The 19,435-nt window shown below is 32.7% G+C and overlaps 1 protein-coding gene across 3 annotated transcripts in view; it reads right to left on the bottom strand.

The window, feature by feature from the left end:
• Window positions 1-19,435, bottom strand: part of LOC106108357 (tyrosine kinase receptor Cad96Ca) — a 45,867-nt gene that overhangs the window by 4,660 nt on the left and 21,772 nt on the right. For 2 of the 3 annotated variants that reach the window (XM_013289510.1, XM_013289511.1), the window contains exons 2-6: window positions 17,001-17,216; window positions 3,977-4,191; window positions 3,178-3,672; window positions 1,878-1,985; window positions 643-781 (exon numbers count right to left, since the gene is read on the bottom strand). In XM_013289510.1, coding sequence (XP_013144964.1) covers window positions 643-781; window positions 1,878-1,985; window positions 3,178-3,672; window positions 3,977-4,191; window positions 17,001-17,046 — 1,003 coding nt within the window. In that variant the 5' untranslated portion in view covers window positions 17,047-17,216. The remainder of the gene's footprint in view (window positions 1-642; window positions 782-1,877; window positions 1,986-3,177; window positions 3,673-3,976; window positions 4,192-17,000; window positions 17,217-19,435) is intronic. The other variant, XM_013289512.1, reaches the window with a different exon arrangement.

Here is a 19,435-nt window from a genome sequence, read left to right as displayed (position 1 = left end):
TTTTGTGACTACTCACGAAAATAGTAAAAGGGAAAATATTTTAAAATTAATGGTCGCCGTCTACAATATAAATTGAACGAGTACCGAAGCTGTCGGTGCGAATTAATCAATCGTTTATATTGTTTTCTAACATAAAAACTTGATCAAACAATTTTGAAATCTAGATTCGCTGTTTGATTAACTATTGCATATTTTTCATGAAAACAAAAGACGTCTGCTTTAAAAATACTCTAAATAGAGCCAATGAACTCGTTAATAGTCAATATTTATTTAGTACTAGTTGTTGCTCGCGACTTCATCTGCGTGAAATTAAAAAATAATAAGATAGGCAGTCTATGTTATTCACTGATAAAGTAGCTTTTTATTGGTGAAATAATTTTTATAATCGGCTGCGTAGTTTTTGAGTTATTTCAATACATACAAAAATACAAATCTTTCCTCTTTATAATATTGAGTATAGATTAAACGTATGTATTATCTACATCTTAAATTTTTATTAACAGTTTTATTTGCTTAATAACATACCATGTACAGCACTGCTGTAGGTAGGTCCTCATATTATCGAAATTGTAGATTTAGTATGATTGAAACTTAAAAATTCTGGTTGCTGCAATTTGTTATTTATTTGTCTATCTGTCTTACCATCTATGTCGGTTGCTTGTGCGCGCCATACTTGTCCAAAAGCACCTTCTCCAAGAATATTGAATATTTTGAGTCGATGTCTCGGAAACTCCCATTCATCTGGCGGCTCTTCTTTGCTGATTGTAGTTTCCTCTGAGAGCTATAGAAAATACTAATTATGAATACTAATATACTAGTTAAATTCCTTGTATTTTATTTGACAACTAGCTGTTCCCGTGCCACTTCATCCGCACGAAATTATGAAAATTTTATTTTTTTGTTTACATTTGTCAAATTATCAATTACAAATGTCAAAATGACATGATACGATGACAACCTTGCTTCCTTGATGTGTGCAGCAACTTATGGTCTCATTCCCACATTAGGGTTTTTATCCAAAATATTTACCGCCTAAGTTTAATGGCGTGAAAATATATAGCCTAAAGCATGTAAGTGTAGGGCTCTTTATTAAAAAATTAATTATTCAAAAATATGCTGTAATTGCTGACATCTTAGGCAACAAAGAAGTGTGTGTTTACGTTTTATTATAATAGTATAGATATGTAGTTAAAAGTTATTTAATAAATGTATGTTATGAGTGGAAGTTTCTTTAATACATTATGTAAATTACGGTCTTACAAAAATTTCTTCCAGACTCTACATACAAAGGGCTATAATTTTGAACTATAAAATGTGTCATATATCTGTCGACATTGCGACTACGAAGAATAATAAATAGTAGAGGGTTGTAATTTGAGACAATTTGCGCGAAAAATATTAAATGTTATGTTTCATAACCTTAAAAACTAGATAATTTTTTTTATAGATTAACAGATTCAGGGATTTTGGGTAATCTTATTAAGATTACTCAATTTTCATAGTACTTATATAATTCAAATAGACATTAAACGTCTAATTTGTCATGAATTGTGTTCTCGCTTTATGCCTTTATCAGTAACTAGTTATTGCTCGCGACTTCGTCCACGCATAATTTAAAATTAATTAAAAACATAGCCTATGTTGCTCAGTGATAACGTAGCTCTTTAACAGTGGATTTTTTTAAACTGAAGCAGTAGTTTTTGAGTTATTTCAATACATAGAAAAAAACAAATCTTTCCTCATCATGATAAGTATAGAAGTATAGATAAACAATTTGTATTAAGAATTTTTCGAGACAAAATTGTGTATAAAACAATTGTCTCTTAGATGGTTCTGATTGATTATTAAGAAAATCAAATGAAGGTCAACAAACTGACCTGTAAATGTCCGTTATCCCAGGACTCGTATCTGTTAGAGTAAGCTCGCGGGCGATCCCACATGTTGATTGACGCGTCTTGTAGCACGATGCCACTCGAGTCTTTGCTCTGTGGACAATACGGCTCACTTTAAAGTAATATTCGTACTCTCACTTTAAACTCCGTACGCGTGATGTTAAAAAAAAACAAAAGTGAGTAAGTAGCCTACTTGTTTTTCCAGACTATCATCTACGTACCCAATTTCATCGAAATCCGTTCAGCGGTTAAGGCTAGAAACTCTAACCTCTAAATTTACGCATTTATAATAGTACTAGCTGTTCCCGTGTCACTTCATCCGCGTAAAATTATGATTTTTTTTATTGTTATATGTGTCAAATTATTAATTTCAAATGTCAAAATGACATGACATGATGACAAAGCATGGCAACCTTACTTCCTTGATGTTGACAACAACGTATGATCTCTTTCCCACATTATTTTTTATCCAAAATATTTACCCCCTAAGTTTAATAGCGTGAAAATATTATAGCCTAAAGCGTGACGTAAGTGTAGGGCTTTTTATAACATTAAAAAAGAATTATTCAAAAACATGCTGTAATTTCTGACATCTTAGGCAACAAAGAAGTGTGTGTTTCCGCTTTATTACAATAGTATAGATGAGGTATGACAATGATTTGATATATTTTGATGATAGAAAGGCGAGCGAGGACACATTTCAATTGATGTGGTGATCAAATGTGTCAAAACTGAATACTGATTTTGTTTAAAATGATAATGAAGTAAAAAGATTTAAAGGAGATTTAAGTATGTGTTTTAATCTCTCTAAGCTTGATGAGTTGTTGCGATATTAATAAAATTAAGGTGAAATAGTTACGCTAATATTAACAAGGGCTATAGACCCTTTAACAAATTAAATATAAGTCAAATAAATGTACACTGTGAAACTATTTCTTTTAATAGACTCTAACTAGATACGTTATGACGATCTTGTATATCAATCATGCGGTAACTCTTATTTATACAAAATGCGCTTTATTAATGATCCTTTTAAATTTATTTGCATTAAATAAATAAGTACAAACAATGAATCATTATTCATTCAAATACTATCATTATTTATAGGATTTAAGTTAGAGTGTGACTCACTATCGAGAGAGTTTAGAGGCAATCGGGCTGTCATGGTCTGAGACATAACGCAGAGCCCAAGACAGAGCAATCTGGCAGCGTACTGTGAACGCCCTCTGCCCCAATTTGGGGACATAGGAATAGAAGAGAGAGAGAATAGAGAATCGTGACTCACCATGTCATCCTTTTTGCTCTTCTGTCCGCTGGAACCGTTCTTTTTACAGACGAATATGATTACTGCCGCCACGATGACAACTAAGCCACCAATCGCAATAAGTGGTATTATTGTTAGTGATACGTCACTTCCTATAGGCGTCTCTTGTACTTTAGTGTTGTTTTTAATATCTTCTTGTCCTAGTTTTTCTACTTTATCTGTCGTTTTTTCTATTTTATCAGGTTTTTTGGTAGTGTAAGGTGTCGTTTGAGGTACTGTTATATCTTCGATTAATTCAGTGGTTGCTTTGGTTGTTCTTTGTGTGGTTCTTGTGAATTTTGTTAGCTGATGTAGACTCGATAGGTCGGGTATGTTTGGATAGTTCGGTAAGTCGAATGGTGGGCGAGGTAGCTTCGGTCTCTGACCTGACCGGTCGGTTACCATCGCGAGTACTTCCAGTCTTTGGGGAATCGATCCATCATCAGCCGTTACCCATAATGAGTATGTTTGATTTTCCTATAAAAATAAGAAACGTTAATACTGTTACTGAAGTCAATTTATTTTAACACTAGCTTTTACCCGCGAGTCTATCCGTGTCGAAATAAAAAAGAAAGTAGTCTGTGTGTTCTTCCAGACTATTCATCGAGATCCGTTCAGCTGCTTCAGCTACAAACTCCAACAAACATCCATCCATCTATCCATCGAAACTTTCTCATTTGTAATATCACAAGAACACTCACGAATCGTTAAACGTATCTCGGAAACAGGCCATACGTTTTGAAAATTGATACTTTCAATTACTTTAAATTTAGAACCATACCTTGTCAACCAGGGTATCGTTGACAGTGACTATGCCAGTGTCAGAGTCGATGGTGAAGGGAGCAGGTGGCCCGCTGGTCTCGAGACCGTAGCGTACGCGCGCCCCGCCCGCACTCTCCGGTTGTACGCGTGTCACCACCGTGCCCACCGGGTCGCGTGACGTCACGAACCAGTTGCGGTCCACGTGCATGATCCCCGGCAGTTGTAGCGACGACCCTGGAATTATCAGATTTAAAATTAAATTTACTTTTTTTAGAATAGACACAGAAGACTAGCCATTATACAAAAATAGCTCGAAAATAATATGTAATTCAAATTTTAAAGTTCTAATCGAATTGAAAAAAAAAAACTTTTCCCGATCGTTATCGGGAAAAGTTTTTTTTTTATTACCGTTGTAATAGAATTTATTATAGAATAACTCAAAGTGAAATATCCCAAACAGTAAAAGGGATACAATTAAAACATGTCCCAACAGGGAGATATTTCGGGGACCAGCACAAAGACGTAGATTTTTATACGGGCAAAGGATCACTGAAAATTTAATGTTCCGTGCAAACGCTTCCTTGGTTACAATGAAATTTATTTTACGGCCGTCTCCGTTAGTGCTAGTCCAGTGGGAATTTTCCGCGCAGAGATACTTATCGACTAAAAGTCGAAAAGTTGAAGAGAATTCAGTTACAAATAGTTATTTACACTTTTTTTAATTTTTGACATTCTTTAAAATAGATCTCGCTATCATTTTCAAATAATTCTATTGAAATTTGACTCTTTGGAAATAACCTAAGTGTGACTATAAATAAAAGAAGTACCATAAAGTATAGAAAAAATCTCGTTATGTCTTCCAATAAGTAAAATCTGAAGTAAAGGAAGGTATTAAAATTAAAGAAATAATTAAAGTGCTAAAAAGAAGTCGAAAGTAAACCTTACTTTAAGAATGAGAGAAAATTCATTACGAAAAGGAAATAAGAAAAGACGGTTTTATCCGGATTGCAATAAATTGACGATTGCTCCGTCATGTCGCTGCAAAATGCAAGTTGTTACTTTCTGTCTTACAAAGTTATGTTCAAACTTAACTCAGTTACGTTAGTAACTATGCAAGGTTATGTTATTAACTTAGTGACGTCAGTAACTATCCAAGTTTTCTAAATTAAACTTTTCTAATTAACTGTCCTAAAGTAAACAACATTCGAGATAGAACTGTGGCATATAAGTCTCATAAAGGCTGTAAATAACGGAACTATTATAAACTAGCTGTTCCTCGCGACTTCGTCTGCGTGTAGTTAAAAAATAATAAAAAATCTCTATCTACACTCACAGATAAATTACCCCCTAAGTTTAATGGCGTAAAAATATATAGCCTAAAGCGTGACGTAATTGTAGGGCTTTTAACTAAAAAAGAATTCATCAAAAATATGCTGTAATTGCTGACATCTTAGGCAACAAGGAAGTGTGTGTTTAAGCTTTATTATAATAGTAAAGAAGTATAGACAAAGTAATTATTAAATACCTTAGTAATCTTTTCAATTATTCGGGTATCCTTTCTTGTACAAAGCATATAACAAAGTGGCAATAAACTATTTGTGTTTGGTACTGCGTTGATCCGCGGTGAAAGTGGCCCGCGCCGCACTTTCACTCAGCAACCTTGGATTACGAAAACTACGTAATGTTGCCATGTCATATGACGCTCGCCTTTGCGATATTAAAATCAACGCTTCGAGATTACGAGCGGGCGCACACCTTAGACTACACTAACGAGGAACAGTTGTATAGTAGATTGTTTAGCAGCCAATTCAACTGTTTAGTTACGCCAAAATCGTGTAGTGTGCGCATCTCCATATAAGATAGTTAGATAAAACGGTTATGCGATAGTTTTGTATCAGGTGTGCGTACACTCTTAGGTAGCTTCAATTAGTTTTGATTTCATAACGTTTTTTTTTTATTAACTAAGTGTAAGAATGATTTTTTACATATTTTAATAAAAATTGAAGCTTTAATTTATAAAAATCTAATGGTGAATTTAATTGTCAATAAATACCCATGTGTCTGTAAGATATTGCTTATAGCAAAAAGGCCACCCTTGCACATATTTTGTATTAGCATAGTTTAAATATTTGTAAATTTATTGTTGTACATAAAGTTTTAAATAAATAAATAAAGTTAAACTTTATATTTGAACACTGGTAAATACGAAAATAAACTTTTTAATAAATTAATAAAATACCGAGTTATATAATCTGTTATTTTCATCATCATCTTCATCACCAGCTCACTATACGTTCCCACCGAGGGGCTCGGAGCCTACCCTTATGGGGTGACTAGGCCATAGTCAACCACGCTGGCCAAGCGCGGGTTGGTTGACTTCATATCTTTGAATTTCTTCGCCGATATGTGTAGGTTGCATCACCATGTTTTCCTTCACCGTAAGAACGTCGGTTAAATTATGTACATATGAAAATTCGAAAAATCGAATATCACATTGGTACATAGCGGGAATCGAACCCAAGACCTGTAGATTACAAGTCAAGTGCTTAAACCCCTGAGCCACCGACGCTCTCATCTCATTTTCATCACTAAGGAAAATTTATTTTGACTGATATATACACCGAAACATTAAATCAATTAAGTACACCCTTAACATCTTAATCGCACAAACTGAACAATTAATTATATTTAAGCAAACTCAGGATAATCTAGTTTAAGTCATTTTAGTAATCACTTACAGCTCTAAAACATTTTAAGCTTATCGTAACAGGAGCCAAGAACTTTTAATTAAGTAGAAAATATCAAGGCTATAAAATCAGTGTATAAAGCCTGTTTCACATTTTCATTTTATTTCATCCTTTTATATCTTTTTTTTTTAACTGAAAAGTAACACTAATATATAACATAATTCAAATAAAAATAAATGCAATTGACTTGTTATAAATCTTTACTAAACCTTTTCTCACAAAAGTACGTACGTAGTTTTCAAGATACCCATGACAATTCTTCAAAGAAAACGAGTAGCCATTCTATAAAAGTTGAACGCGTAAAAGGAATTCTGAAATGACTTAAAAGCGTATCTTGTGAAGAATCAACAACGATCCTGAGATTATACGAATTTCAGACATCGTATTTTATCCGGCATTTTTTACCGATTTAAAACCATATTCTGGTAGATTAGTGTCGTCTTTCTGTTAACCTCATCGTTAAAATACATTTTGGTTTTGTTTCTTAATATAATAAACACGCATTTGTGTAAAAAAAAATGAAGATTTCAACTAGCTATAATTTGTAAACTGCTGAATGTAATTGAAAGATATTTTGGCTATATAATGAATTGCGGTATATCTATTGATGTTCAAAATTTCAAGCTTCCATCTTAGTCCACAACGAAGTTACAAGGGGGTCAAAAGTGCCCTGAAGCGCTTTGAGGAAATAGTGTTTGGCTGTGCTCGCCTTGGCGGGTGCACTGCTGCGCACCCAGATTAGTGATTTCAACCAGGGTTATCACGATAAGTATGTTATAAAGATGGAAGAATCGCTTGTGACAAGGAGACCGGTAGCCGGCAGAGGTAGGTCTAATATGGATTGACTGCATGAAACGTCTGAAGATAGAAGAAAACTTGACAATTACTTAAGTGGGATAAGGATTGGAAGATGATAACAACAACATATACGTAAATTAAAGAAGACAGCTAAGTCTGACATCATCATTTTTATTATATAAGATTGCAAATAAGCAATCGAAAGAGCGAAAGCAAAGCGATCGGTGCCCACATACATCTACAATTGCAGATGCGTTGCCTACCCTTAATCAATGGAGAAGGAGACGCACATAAAGAGGATATTTTCCCTACCTATGCGTCTACTCCACCAAAACTACTTTCTCTTCCCAACCTTTCCGTATAAGTAACGGTAGGAAAGGAAAGATACTAATATTAGGCCATTATTGAAATCTAGACAAGCTAATGGTCGATGGTCACTAAACGTTCTTAATAAAATTTACTTGACAATGCTTCGTGAACGTGCTAAAACTTACAAACATTGCTTAAAACATACATCCGCGAGGGTCCGTTAGGAATTCGTTTGTATACGACGTATTAACTTGGAAGCGAGCATAGTTTGACGCTCTTTGTGACTACATGTTTGAAGAATATAAACAACTGCAACTCGTGTTTAACAAACGTTCCTAGACAGTGTAATATGCTAGTGTTAACTAACAATTTAGCCCTTAGTTGTCGCTGAACACATTTTAAATGTAAAGAAGATATCAATTGCAAGTAAACATGGCAGAAACTACATAAATGAGATATATAAGTTAAATTTCATAATATTAAATCATACCAATCATACTTCTCACTTTCATACTAATATTTTAAATGCGAAAGTTTGGATGGATGTTTGTTAGAGTTTGTAGCCTAAACGGCTGAACGGATTTCAATTAAATTTGGTATAGATGTAGAGGCTAATCTGGAAGAACACATAGGCTACTTACTTTTGTGTTTTATTAACTCCACGCGGACGGAGTCACTGGCGAAACTTGTAATGTGATTTTTAAAATGTACCAGGAGAACATAAACATGTGAAAGGAATGTAAAAGTTTGACGTACAAACGCTATGTTAAGTTACTAGGAGCACATGAAAACTACAATGTTCTATTCACTGCTAACTTTTTCTACGTTATTTAATTTATTTTAACAAAAGAGTAACCATTATTATTAATAATAATTGATACCATTATCTTCTTATTGTGATTACTGGAACATAAACATTGAATAAAACAATTTAATGTTACTCAAGTGGACTTTATGGAATTACATCGCGATGAATTCTTGCAAATAATAGACCGTAAATGTAAGACAAATTTACGGTGGATCGTAACCGTTTTGTGGGACTTACATAATTACAAATTTATTTAATGTATTGAATTCGATTAATAATAAATTAGTAATTTAATCCCAGTTAAAGACTGATTAATATAATTCTGAATTGAATCAATGCTAACTTTCGCCCGCGACTCTTTCCGCGTGAAATTAAAAAAATATTATAAAACATAGCCTATGTTTCTCACTGACAACGTACATTTTTGAGTTATTTCATGACAATTAAAAAAATTAAGTATATAAAAGTTGGATATTGAATTTTCTTCAACGTCGATTTTTTTCTTTCAATTTACTTTTCAAATCCATCCATTACATTAACATAACATAAAGATGCGAAAACCAAATGTAGAATAAATATAGACAAAGGTCGTATTTAGTTAGCAAACAAGCTAGGTTTGTTCATCGAAAAACAATTCAAAAGTAAAGGGCGACATCTTGGAATAACATCCAAACGACCTTGAAACAGAAACAAGGTGACGTGTTCCAAACGTGTTCCAAACTAGACGACCTTCATCTACATGCTAATAACAACCTACAGCCCTTCGATGATACAAATAATTTTATTCATTATGATTACGATTAATAGGGTAAATATTTATCTCTAATAATATATGAAGAGGAAAAATTCCTATTTTTGTATGTATTTAAATAACTCTAAAACTACAAAGTTTATTATTTATTTATTTTAAATAAAGATAAATGGTATTGATTTATATCACAGACTAAATAACCTTTAAGAATACAGAATACATCGAATTAGTTAAAAAGCTAACACTACTGGGTTGGTTTTAAAAATTCCTTCATAAATAGAAAGCTACGTTATACGTAACACAGGCTATATTTTTAAATTTCACATGAAAGAAGTCGCGAGCAATAGCTTGTATTTACTAAAGATTTGCGATAATTATTAATTAAATTAAATTTTTTCTTAATAAAAATGACAAACATCAACGTCCAGAAGAAACTATATTTCAAAGAGAATAAAAAAATATCCATAAACGTATGAAAATAGAACAAAAAAATGTCTGAGTCAGATATGTGTTATATACAGGTCCGTATTCTCTGCTTACCCGTCTAGGTTACGAGCTTGAGTTATGTTGTTACACAATTATTGTTTTTTTTATACACAATTTAAATCTCATTTGTCGAAACATTTGCATAAAATCTAGTCGAAAGAATATTGACAATGGAATTTCTCTAAAAATTACGAAAGCATAAATAAATTTCTTCGACAGAGCAAAAGTAAGTATTTATAATAATAGGATACTAAACAGTCAACACGAGACATTGTCTACAGAAAATAATGTTATTGCTAGATTTTATATGTGAGCGTATTCCACAGGCGGTAAGAAATCTTTAGGGAATTCTATTAATAAAATTTGGTACAATCATATCTGTTATGTTATGTGCTCCTGGTAATATAAAGTAATGTTGAGAAATATCCCCTCCCTTTGAAGGCGATAAAAAAAACTAAATAAAAAGCAGTAATTAACAGGCGATAATTGGCATTAAAAAATTTAAAAAGAAGTTTTATTTTCTTGGTTAAATAGTCTGTACAATTTTTATTATTACTAACAGAATGTTTCAAAACAATTCATCGTCACAACGCTTTTGTTTATATTTACTTGATTTTGGACACGTGAGATTTTTTATACCAATTTGTAACAATTTCTTACTCGATTGATTAAAACGAAACACGATAGAGTATTTAAGCGAGACTATCGAGTTCGCAGCAATTACACAGACCGTTACTATCGTGTGAATCGTTCTCCGTTTTGTTGTTTTTTTTCTTACAAATTAAACACGGTTGCTATTTTACATAGAGTATAAAAGTTCAAAAAGGTTAACTACTCTATGACCCACTTGATATCAATAACAGAAATTATGCTAGCCTCCGAGAATTATCTAAGCTTTAAAGGACGTAACTCTAAATAAATATTAACGCCTTCCTATTGAATATTACGTAATCACGCCTTTGATTATTTAAAAATTAACACCTAAACGTAGGTGCTAATATTATATATATACGTTATAATATCAAAAAGGAATTAAGGAGTCTGTGTCGCGTTATCTTTTAGATAAAATCTAGTCTATGGTTGGAATGTTACAGGAAAACATAACCTTTTATGATACAGATAATATAAATATAATAGACAACAGAAGAAATTATCGTTCCAGGAAAGCGCTGCAGTGCCCATAAATTTGTATTAGCAATAAACGAATAGCCCTATTGAAGCGGACAATCGTAAAGAAACCATGCTTTATTACTTATCACAAGTTCCCAGTACTGCGCGAAAGTTCACATACTCTAGTCATAAAGTACGTAGGTGAATATAGACAACCTTGTCACACGTTTAGCAATGTGCCGTGTGCGACAGAGAGAGGAAAAACAGCTGCATGTGAGCGGACTCTATGTGACTGACCTTGATATATGGACTGGAGTCACATCGAGACGTGCGACGTGTGTAGGTTCGAGAGTACCAGGGCGTCAGAAATACAAGGAGCTCAGTTGCGCTACAAAGTTTTGAAAACAAAACGCAGTCCTCAAGTGCACGTTTGAAATGAATTGAAAATAAAGTCGTCTTTAATTCAGTTAAAGCTATTATCTAATTTAATTCATAAGTTGTTTATGTGTTTTTATTTTGATTTTTATTATAATTTTACTTGTTAATTAATAGTACTTCAATCTAAATGTTATTAATAAGATTCAATTTTATATTATTAGTCCGTAAAGGTTACAAACGTATATGTTTTGATGCAAATATGACTTGTATCTATATTTTTAATAATAAAGAGAAATGCTAAAGAGAAATGGTAAACATCAATTACTTTGTCAATAGACGCCAATGTTGCGCGTGTTGCGAGTGTCAACGAGGCGATTTGGGAACAGTCTCGCGTCACCTGCACGCCACGAATACTGAACATTTCTGAGGTCCGGGTTCAAAAGTTTATTATATCTTAAGAATGCCAAAAGTAATTATAATGTTAATTAGAATATTCAGCTTAAAAAGATTATCATAACAAGATAACAACTACTTGAATAAAAAAATGACGATTCTGGATATTTTATTTATTGTCACGCTTAGAGCCTGTCCCACCACTGGCTGATAGAGGCTCAGATAGATTAAAAATGACGTCACTGTCAGATAAGGGAACAAAATTTTATATTATTGCATGAAATATTTTACACGTTCGATTGTTATCTGTTTGATACATGTAATTTGGTGGGACAGGCCCTTAGGGTCGTTTAATGATTAGGGTGGATCTGATATATTCAAAAGGAAGCATCCTTAATCGTCTATTAATCGACTCTATGTAGGAATGCTATGTATTTAAGGTTATTAAAAAAGTAGCAAATTCCTCGTAAAAGTACTCGATGCAAAAATACGCTTTTATATATAAAAGGAGAAAAGTTTCAAAGGCGATCTTAAATCAGTATCGGGTATTTTCTACCGCTATTCATCAAGCTTTAGAACGAAACTTACGGAAGGCTTTGCTTTTAATATGATATTTAAATTAATGACTAGTGATTTATACATTTTTCGTAATATCGTAAATTATTTTCACTTAATTCACAAACATACTTAAGTTATAATTTAATCACAATTTCAATGTAAATTTCATCATCATTTTTCCCCCTTTTCATTTCTTCGTCACAGTCATTACTCCCTTCTTGATCATGTCACCTTTGAAGCAATCCATACATCTCTTTTTAGATTTTTTTTATATTATAAGGTGGCAACCGAGCAAGAGGTCACCTTAATTTGCCGAAATAGTGAAGTGACCGCTACCTATAGGCATCCGTAATTACAGATGCGTTGCCTACCCTCAATCGACGGAGGAGTAGACGCACATGAAGAGGTTATTTCCACGTCCTATGCGTCTCTTTCACCGTCAAATCCACTTTTCCTTCCCATCCTTCACTCTATATACGGGATGGTGAGGAAAAACGACTAAAATTGGGCCTCCTGCACCGCACTCATCAGACGAAATCTAGAATTGCTTCCGCTTCACGCCTGTCTTCTGTGTGATCGTGGAATTACACTGGACGAGCCGGCCCATTCGTGCGAAGATGTTAAAGCGGGCTCTGCCACTGTTGATCTTCCTCTAACAGTGTACATTCCATGAAAATGTCACCTCTCGTTGTTTTAACTCAATACAAAAGTTATTTTTATATATGAATTAAACCACTTAATTAATTATTAAGGGTTATTTATTTGGAGCACACTTAGAACAGATTTAAAAGAAAACGTTCAGAAATGAGTTTTAATATCTGACAGTTATTTTATATGCACAGTAAAAACGTTGAACTACATATTTATATTTTAAACTCCTTAGCTTCGGTTACAACTTATAACTAAGTTGTGTACTCGTAAAGTTTTCCTATTCTAAGTTAAGAAGTGAAGGCAAAGTTGAATCGGTTACTTCAATAAACAATAAGTTACTATTGTAAGCTCATATGTTTACTGTTTCAAACGTCTTATTAAACTTTATTAATAAAGCTATTTCTCGGAGCTTTCCGATTGTTTTAAATTATAATCCGATCTTATTCCCTAGTGTTTCCAATAAGCAATACTTCTCAGAAACTCGAACTAAATAACATTTTAGATATATTGGTACTAAATTTCTTATTATTTTCTTTGAATATGACGATATTGTATTAAATACTAGCTGTTGCCTGCGATTTCACTTTTAAGATAAAAAAGTATCCTATAATATGGCCGTCTATGTCAGCTACCCTTCAGTGAAAGTTCGGTCGAAATCCGTTTGGCAGATTACCCGGAACTAACGCGGCTTGCGGACAGATAGACAGATATACAAAATTTTCTTTAATACGATTTTCGTTATTAACGCAAATACATCATCTTTCCGAAATCTGGAATTTTCCTTTTGATATTACAAAGAGACACTCCAATTTTATAACATTTATAGATTAGCAAATAATTTGAATCATTTAAACTTTCGTGAGACATTAATACGAAATAATAATTAAGCAAAGTCTAGTTTTGAACTCGGGATTGGTCCGAAATTAGTCGATCTCGCCAACGGAATGAGAAAGTGTTTGCTATATAAAGAGTTTATTAATAACGAATACATTGAATAGAAAAGCAATAAACATTTCACATCTTTTTTACTAATATTATAAATGTGATTTTAAAGAGATACATAACATCGTATGTGCAAAAGAATACTTTAAAACAAGTATTTAAATCATAAAGAATTTTTAAAACAACTTCCTAGTAAAGGCTAAAAACGTAGCTTTTTTAAAAGAAAAAAGTGTATTTATAATAATATTTTGATATTTTTATTATCTGTATAAAAGAAAATGAGAAAACAATTTTATAAAAACAATTAAACATCATAATATTTTAAAGAATTTGAATTATTTATATTGAATATACTGTTTTGTTTAGAACACTTCCTTGCATTGTTGCTGCCTTAGTACTTCACGTTTGACTGTATCAAATTTTATCTGTATGTCTCCCTTGTTACACACACGTCAAACCACGCAATATAGAGAACCTAGTTTTTCACAAGCAATACTAACATGCGTCAATGCTTATAGATATGTGTAGCTGTCCCGTTCTAATACCACATATATCAATAGGTTAGAGTGAACTAGGCATAGGGATCGCAGAAACGTGAATTACACATACAAGTTTCTGGATACGTGCCACACAGAGCAACGCCGGCCTAGACTCGCTGCTCAGTTCTTATGTCCTAGTACTTTCTAAGAACGTCTAATGCTGCGAAGAATTCTAACACACATGTGTGGTTGGTTCTTAAAGTATCTAAGTTGGTAGGTCGGATTAGAAATCAGTCACAGGTCCCATAATGTACTTCCTTTAAGTATTAAGTCAGTTAAGTTAATCAACTTAAGTTTTATGCACTAAATAGTATACAAAGATTGAATTGAATTATTTCAACAATTTACTTTAATTAAAACAAAACGTTAAACTTACATTTTAAAAACTCATTTAAAGTAAAAGACCAATAATTAGTTACAATTAATATAATTAAGAAAAAAATGTATTGAAATATATTTTAATGGGCTAATGTGGAGTCAACATAAGAAACTTAGCGATAGGCCTAAGTATATAAAATTGTAATATAGAATCATATATAATCATCATATTAAACGTAAGGTTAAATTTAAAAAAAAAATAAAAAAAAGGTTAAATATCTGATATATCAATATCGATATCGAAAGCAACGGTACCTATAATAACTTGAAATGTTATCAACTACACAAATAAATCATACTAAATACTAATATTATAAATGCGAAAGTTTAGATGGATGGATGTTTGTTAGAGTTTGTAGCCTAAATGGCTGAACGGATTTCAATGAAATTTGGCATAGATGTAGAATATAGTCTGGAAGAACACAAAGGCTACTCACTTTTGTTTTTTCCAATACCACGCGGACGGAGTCGCGGGCGGAAGCTAGTTAATTCATAATTTCGGATAAATTCCTTTGCATCTTTCATACAAAAAACGACCTTACACCCATCGTACAAAGTACAATTTAGAGTGTAGTAAAATTTCTATTTTATCCGCAACGACTGTCTTGTAACAAATCACAAGTTTTAATGCACGCGATACAAATAAACAAACAGAATGGATAAAGTATATAATTGGGGAGATATTTTCTTATATTCAGCCTATTGCTGTTTATATCTGAACAGAATACTTTGTACTAAGCAATTATCCAAGTTTGTGCTCTTTCATAAACATGATATTACATAGATAAATAATTCGTGTACTAATAGTAAGCATTTCTTTTCTATTTAATGTAATTTATATAGTTACTAGTTTTCTACCGCGACTCCGTCCGCGTGGTAAAAAAAAAGTAAGTAGCCTATGTGTTCTTCCAGACTATCCTCTACACCTTTACCAAAATTTCATTGAGACCTGTCCAGCCGTTTATGCTACAAACTCTAACAATTATCCATCCATCTATCGGAATTTTCGCATTTATAATATTAGTATGATTTATACCATACTTCTTTCTATACGAATGTTATAAAAAGGAAAGATTTTCATTTTTGGATTTTTGAAATAACTTAAAAACTACTGGACTGATTTCAAAATATCTTTCACTATTAAAAAGCTACGTTATGAATGAGTATAGGCCGTGTTTTATATTATTTTTTAATTTCATGCTGGTGAAGTCGCAAACAACAGCCAGTATCAATTAAATTGATTTGAAAAAAAATCAAGAAGTACTTTTTTACGTTGTTGGAAATACGCCGGGGAAAAAATAGCTGCTTTGGTACTAGGGAAAAATAACCTTTACACGATTGACTTAAAAATAACCAAGATTCGTAGCTGTTGAAGTCAAGAAATACGTGAAATGAAAGGAAATTGCTATTTCCTGCTGTTGTATAAGCATCTGATGACGCAAAGCATCTGACAGCACTTGAATATGCAAGCGAAGGAACCGTGATTTGCCTATTCTTGTCACTTTATTCATGTAAAATATAAAATCAAGTACGAAATCGAATTGCATTATTTATAAAACATTTTTTCTATATTACATGGTGACTAAAGTTTTCAATTTTGAAAACAGATAACTAACTATCATTCTCCCGCGATTCCATCGATGTGGGATTAAAAATCAGAAATAAGTAGCCTATGTTTTCTTCCAGACTATCCTCTACATCTATGGCAAATTTCATCCAGATCCTTTCAGCCGTTTAGTCTACAAACCCTAACATCTAAACTCTCGCATTTATAACATTGTAAAAAAAACAAGCAAGATAAAAAATCAGAACATGAGTTCTTTTTTTCAATTTTGACGTCTGTTTACCACGATCATCGGACCACTAAGGTCAACTAGTTGTCAAACAACAAACAACTTTTAAGCCACTTCTGATCGAGAAATCTGGTTTTCGTTTGCTTCCGATTACGTCACCATTATCGTTGATTACATTAACGAATTAGAAAAATATTATTTTTGAGTTAATCGAGAGTTCATGAACTTCAGAAAGAGAAATCTATGGTGAAAGATTGTGGCACGAGGAAAGACTAAGAAAACCTATTCAAAATCTCTATAACCGACAACTTTCACTGTCAAAACACTTTTATCATCTTCATATTCTCCCTAAGATCCTAAAGCAGTAGAAACTTACGATAACATAAATGATACTTTACTTACCATAGCTGACGTATCCTAAGAACAGTAGCCCAATAACTGTCAACATTCTGCCTGGCTTATTGCACCGTGTCACACCGTGTTACTCTCAGTGTTGAGACTTCCTCTCTACGTCGCTTCATTTGTAAAGGTGGCGATACACTATCGGCTATAGCGATTTAACATACGTAACACTCTATTCACAACACTATCACTTTTGAGCAGGAAACTTGCTGGTGTCTGAAACAAATTAGATGACGTCAGTGTTTAAGTTTATGATCATTTTAATTTAATAGATTTCAATTATTAGAGCTGCGATGGTGTCATATATAAATATGATATTGATATTTATTTTTTTATAAAGGGGATATCTGTTTTAGCATATTGTTGGATTGGATATATGCCTTCAGTATCCAACGCTATGCTGTGTTTGTTTTGAAAGGTATTGTTTGATAAAATTGTGGGCAAAAACAGTTTTAGCTTAACAAAGCCATCTTATAAACTATAGTTTGTTATACATCGCAAAATATACACTAAAACTATAAAAGAAAATGACGATAAGCAACAAAAAACATGAAAATTGTATTGTATTTCTTATTGTTTGTAGACTCAAGAATGTCATGTAAGAGGTTAATAAAACGTTTGATCAATTTGTTTGTGTTTTTTCTTTACCGTCGAGTTTACTTGTTTATAAGGTATACATTACAGATAATATATTTCGTGGGAAAATGTGGAACGTGGACATTTTAATGAAAGAATTGTTCGTGTCGAGTTAAAACCTAGTTTTCTACATTCATTAAATTCCACAATGTAGGTTGTATTCGATAGCCGACTTAACTTGTAGCGGTTTTTTAATATCGATAAGCCTTTATAGTATTAACTTTGGACCGCGACTCCGTCTGCGCGGAATTAAAAAAAAAGTAACTTATGTATTCCAGACTGTGCTCTACATTTGTGACAAATTTCATCGAGATCTGATGTCGCGATTTGGAGATACTTAGTAATACATCTATACTTGCATCTATCCAAACTTTCGCATTTATAATATTAGTATGAAGTATGATAGACGTCGAATTTGTTTTAAGTCCTAACTTTAGTTGTGAGTGATTGTTTTTTGTATCAAAACATTCTTTCAACAACGCGTAGATCAGTAAAATGAATCACTAGATTCATTTAAACAGAAGCCATTAAATTCCTTTACATATTTCACTTAATCTGCAGACCTTTTACGTTTATTTATACTACTTTCATTTACAATACAAACGCGATCTTGGCGTAAGTTCAAAATTTCTAGACCACAGAACTACGAATGTTTTAGATCGTAATAAATCTGGCACGGCTTTCGATTATGTAGAACAATAAACGGACACACAAAAAAAAGTTTACGGGCGTGTCTAATTATTAATAAAAATGTTTTATGTGGTATAGTATCAGTAAGTGGCCATTATAGTCTTTTTTATTTGCTACATAATACTATATCTGAAACTTTGAGCTCGTTTTTTACCAGTAAAAAAAACGTTATGGACGCTTAACATGGCATATCTTATAAGACATTTGTAACACGAATACGCTCAGAGACAAATCTCGCATAGCAACCGGGTTGTTTCATTTTAGCACAAAATAAAAAAAAGCAAAAAACTTTAAATAAACAGGTTCGATGTTTTGAGGAAACCACCTTTTTCACCTATCACGATTATGCGATTTTATTTAACTTGACTTCATAATTTTCACTTTCCCGTTCCACCTATTTCTACAAATAAATGATGGTACAGAGATCTGAATTTGGTAGAAGAGAAGACACTTATGGTAAGAAAAGTCAATATATTATTTTCGAGCGTCCCCTTCTCCGTCGATTAAAGGTAGGCAGAGTCATCTACAATTTCAGACGCATATATATGGGCGCTTCGCTTTTTCAGCGAATTTAGTTAACACTATAATATAAACAAGTACGATATTCGACAAATTAAAATATGAATTTTTGAAATGAAATTTTTGGTTTAAATAAATCTGTTTACAAACATATTTTAAGTTTGAAATAATAGATGTAGAATCGTAGTTACAATATACATCTTTATGATTATTTCTTCCACTTTCTAAGTCCCAGTTTACAACGACCTCAGTATGGATGGTTACCAATAGAATATACTTCAAGCTACGACGGCCCGTGAAAGTTAGAGGTATACCGCAAACCGTCCACAATTTAACTCTAACGTTAACTTCTGCGTTACATTTCGCGACATAATTCACAATATTTCCGTTCTACATAAGATACGATAAACCTATATTCTCTGACTTTTTTTTACATAGATTTAACTCCAAAATTTGTTATTTACAGAAAAAGCAAAAAGTAGTAAAAACCCAAAAAAACATATGTATACAAGTTATTTTCAGCTTCCGGTTGCTTTGTCAGATTGTCCTTCGACATCGCGCCTTTCCCCTCTTAGGGCGCGGTGGTATGC

Source organism: Papilio polytes, unplaced genomic scaffold, assembly GCF_000836215.1.
Source record: "Papilio polytes unplaced genomic scaffold, Ppol_1.0 DF821610.1, whole genome shotgun sequence".
NCBI lineage: Eukaryota > Metazoa > Arthropoda > Insecta > Lepidoptera > Papilionidae > Papilio > Papilio polytes.
The sequence above is the reverse complement of the archived record's forward strand: the minus strand, read 5'-3'. Positions and strand labels throughout refer to the sequence as shown.